The sequence below is a fragment of the Salmo salar genome, chromosome ssa16 (assembly GCF_905237065.1).
Source record: "Salmo salar chromosome ssa16, Ssal_v3.1, whole genome shotgun sequence".
In the NCBI taxonomy this organism is placed as follows: domain Eukaryota; kingdom Metazoa; phylum Chordata; class Actinopteri; order Salmoniformes; family Salmonidae; genus Salmo; species Salmo salar.
Window position 1 is genome coordinate 86,703,271 of NC_059457.1, and position 5,000 is coordinate 86,708,270.

The window sequence follows — 5,000 nt, forward strand, 5'->3', positions numbered from 1 at the left end:
ATAGAGGACAACAATAAACAGGTTCATCAACAACAACAAACACACATAGGTCATATAGTGGACAACAATAAACAGGTTCATCAACAACAAACACATAGGTCATATAGAGGACAACAATAAACAGGTTCATCAACAACAACAAACACATAGGTCATATAGAGGACAACAATAAACAGGTTCATCAACAACAACAAACACATAGGTCATATAGAGGACAACAATAAACAGGTTCATCAACAACAACAAACACATAGGTCATATAGAGGACAACAATAAACAGGTTCATCAACAACAAACACATAGGTCATATAGAGGACAACAATAAACAGGTTCATCAACAACAAACACATAGGTCATATAGAGGACAACAATAAACAGGTTCATCAACAACAACAAACACATAGGTCATATAGAGGACAACAATAAACAGGTTCATCAACAACAACAAACACATAGGTCATATAGAGGACAACAATAAACAGGTTCATCAACAACAACAAACACATAGGTCATATAGAGGACAACAATAAACAGGTTCATCAACAACAAACACATAGGTCATATAGAGGACAACAATAAACAGGTTCATCAACAACAACAAACACATAGGTCATATAGAGGACAACAATAAACAGGTTCATCAACAACAACAAACACATAGGTCATATAGAGGACAACAATAAACAGGTTCATCAACAACAAACACATAGGTCATATAGTGGACAACAATAAACAGGTTCATCAACAACAACAAACACATAGGTCATATAGTGGACAACAATAAACAGGTTCATCAACAACAACAAACACATAGGTCATATAGAGGACAACAATAAACAGGTTCATCAACAACAAACACATAGACCATATAGAGGACAACAATAAACAGGTTCATCAACAACAAACACATAGGTCATATAGAGGACAACAATAAACAGGTTCATCAACAACAAACACATAGACCATATAGAGGACAACAATAAACAGGTTCATCAACAACAACAAACACATAGGTCATATAGAGGACAACAATAAACAGGTTCATCAACAACAACAAACACATAGGTCATATAGAGGACAACAATAAACAGGTTCATCATCAACAACAAACACATAGGTCATATAGAGGACAACAATAAACAGGTTCATCAACAACAACAAACACACATAGGTCATATAGTGGACAACAATAAACAGGTTCATCAACAACAAACACATAGGTCATATAGAGGACAACAATAAACAGGTTCATCAACAACAACAAACACATAGGTCATATAGAGGACAACAATAAACAGGTTCATCAACAACAAACACATAGGTCATATAGAGGACAACAATAAACAGGTTCATCAACAACAAACACATAGACCATATAGAGGACAACAATAAACAGGTTCATCAACAACAACAAACACATAGGTCATATAGAGGACAACAATAAACAGGTTCAACAACAACAACAAACACATAGGTCATATAGAGGACAACAATAAACAGGTTCATCAACAACAACAAACACATAGACCATATAGAGGACAACAATAAACAGGTTCATCAACAACAAACACATAGGTCATATAGAGGACAACAATAAACAGGTTCATCAACAACAACAAACACATAGGTCATATAGAGGACAACAATAAACAGGTTCATCAACAACAACAAACACATAGGTCATATAGAGGACAACAATAAACAGGTTCATCAACAACAACAAACACATAGGTCATATAGAGGACAACAATAAACAGGTTCATCAACAACAAACACATAGGTCATATAGAGGACAACAATAAACAGGTTCATCAACAACAACAAACACATAGGTCATATAGAGGACAACAATAAACAGGTTCATCAACAACAACAAACACATAGGTCATATAGAGGACAACAATAAACAGGTTCATCAACAACAACAAACACATAGGTCATATAGAGGACAACAATAAACAGGTTCATCATCAACAACAAACACATAGGTCATATAGTGGACAACAATAAACAGGTTCATCATCAACAACAAACACATAGGTCATATAGAGGACAACAATAAACAGGTTCATCATCAACAACAAACACATAGGTCATATAGAGGACAACAATAAACAGGTTCATCATCAACAACAAACACATAGGTCATAGAGGACAACAATAAACAGGTTCATCAACAACAAACACATAGGTCATATAGAGGACAACAATAAACAGGTTCATCAACAACAACAAACACATAGGTCATATAGAGGACAACAATAAACAGGTTCATCAACAACAACAAACACATAGGTCATATAGAGGACAACAATAAACAGGTTCATCAACAACAACAAACACAGGTCATATAGAGGACAACAATAAACAGGTTCATCAACAACAAACACATAGGTCATATAGAGGACAACAATAAACAGGTTCATCAACAACAACAAACACATAGGTCATATAGAGGACAACAATAAACAGGTTCATCAACAACAACAAACACATAGGTCATATAGAGGACAACAATAAACAGGTTCATCAACAACAACAAACACATAGGTCATATAGAGGACAACAATAAACAGGTTCATCAACAACAACAAACACATAGGTCATATAGAGGACAACAATAAACAGGTTCATCAACAACAAACACATAGGTCATATAGTGGACAACAATAAACAGGTTCATCAACAACAAACACATAGGTCATATAGTGGACAACAATAAACAGGTTCATCAACAACAACAAACACACATAGGTCATATAGAGGACAACAATAAACAGGTTCATCAACAACAAACACATAGGTCATATAGAGGACAACAATAAACAGGTTCATCAACAACAAACACATAGGTCATATAGAGGACAACAATAAACAGGTTCATCAACAACAAACACATAGGTCATATAGTGGACAACAATAAACAGGTTCATCAACAACAACAAACACATAGGTCATATAGAGGACAACAATAAACAGGTTCATCAACAACAAACACATAGGTCATATAGAGGACAACAATAAACAGGTTCATCAACAACAAACACATAGGTCATATAGAGGACAACAATAAACAGGTTCATCAACAACAACAAACACATAGGTCATATAGAGGACAACAATAAACAGGTTCATCAACAACAACAAACACATAGGTCATATAGAGGACAACAATAAACAGGTTCATCAACAACAACAAACACATAGGTCATATAGAGGACAACAATAAACAGGTTCATCAACAACAAACACATAGGTCATATAGAGGACAACAATAAACAGGTTCATCAACAACAAACACATAGGTCATATAGAGGACAACAATAAACAGGTCATCAACAACAACAAACACATAGGTCATATAGAGGACAACAATAAACAGGTTCATCAACAACAAACACATAGGTCATATAGAGGACAACAATAAACAGGTTCATCAACAACAAACACATAGGTCATATAGTGGACAACAATAAACAGGTTCATCAACAACAACAAACACATAGGTCATATAGTAGACCACGTCCTTGATGACAAACGGGTCAGAATAGGAAGTGCTGATCTAGGATCATTCTCCCTTTTTAGAGCATAATGAATCAGACTGTTTGGACAGGGAGGACCTGATCCCAGATCAGCAGTCTGAGAGGCTGTATAAAGACAGGCCCTGATGTGCTGCTTTGGGGCTGTTAAGTATTGTATTAAAGGCGCTGCTATACCAGTAGAGTTATTATCAGGATTGTGATCAGATGAATGGCGTGCACGTAGCCAACGTGGAGGCAGTGCTGAGAGTGGAGGAGGAGGAGGAAGACGGAGGGAAAAGAAGAAGGAACGCGTCAAGGAGAGGTGGAGAGGTGGAGGACGACGTGGGACTGAGCATGCTCATCGACTCCCAGAACAACCAGTATGTTCTGACCAAGCCCAGAGACTCCACCATGCCCCGCTCCGATCAACACTTCATCAAGGTCAGTACCAACTTTAACCCCTGAACGCTAATGATCCTATACATGTAAAGACTGTCCTATGAGTCCAGCTGTAATCTGACCATATGAAGACAGTCCTATGAGTCCAGCTGTAATCTGACCATATGAAGACAGTCCTATGAGTCCAGCTGTAATCTGACTATATGAAGACTGTCCTATGAGTCCAGCTGTAATCTGACCATATGAAGACAGTCCTATGAGTCCAGCTGTATTCTGACCATATGAAGACTGTCCTATGAGTCCAGCTGTAATCTGACCATATGAAGACTGTCCTATGAGTCCAGCTGTATTCTGACCATATGAAGACTGTCCTATGAATCCAGCTGTAATCTGACCATATGAAGACTGTCCTATGAATCCAGCTGTATTCTGACCATATGAAGACTGTCCTATGAATCCAGCTGTATTCTGACCATATGAAGACTGTCCTATGAGTCCAGCTGTATTCTGACCATATGAAGACTGTCCTATGAGTCCAGCTGTATTCTGACCATATGAAGACTGTCCTATGAGTCCAGCTGTATTCTGACCATATGAAGACTGTCCTATGAATCCAGCTGTAATCTGACCATATGAAGACTGTCCTATGAATCCAGCTGTATTCTGACCATATGAAGACTGTCCTATGAATCCAGCTGTCTTCTGACCATATGAAGACTGTCCTATGAATCCAGCTGTATTCTGACCATATGAAGACTGTCCTATGAGTCCAGCTGTATTCTGACCATATGAAGACTGTCCTATGAGTCCAGCTGTATTCTGACCATATGAAGACTGTCCTATGAGTCCAGCTGTAATCTGACCATATGAAGACTGTCCTATGAGTCCAGCTGTAATCTGACCATATGAAGACTGTCCTATGAGTCCAGCTGTAATCTGACTATATGAAGACTGTCCTAAAACTTCAGCTGTATTCTGACCATATGAAGACTGTCCTATGAGTCCAGCTGCAATCTGACCATATGAAGACTGTCCTATGAGTTCAGCTGTAATCTGACTATATGAAGACTGTCCTATGAG

General features: G+C 37.7%; 1 protein-coding gene across 11 annotated transcripts in view; it reads left to right on the forward strand.

Annotated features, from left to right (window-relative positions):
- Positions 1-5,000, forward strand: part of tmco3 (transmembrane and coiled-coil domains 3) — a 49,231-nt gene that overhangs the window by 11,894 nt on the left and 32,337 nt on the right. For 9 of the 11 annotated variants that reach the window (XR_006759875.1, XR_006759876.1, XM_045698388.1 and 6 more), the window contains one exon: positions 3,747-3,962. The exons of the other annotated variants lie outside the window; for them this stretch is intronic. Coding sequence is in view for 7 of the 9 variants with exons in the window: in XM_045698388.1 (XP_045554344.1) it covers positions 3,747-3,962 (216 nt within the window). In the remaining 2 variants the exon portion in view is untranslated. The remainder of the gene's footprint in view (positions 1-3,746; positions 3,963-5,000) is intronic. 11 annotated transcript variants of the gene reach the window in all.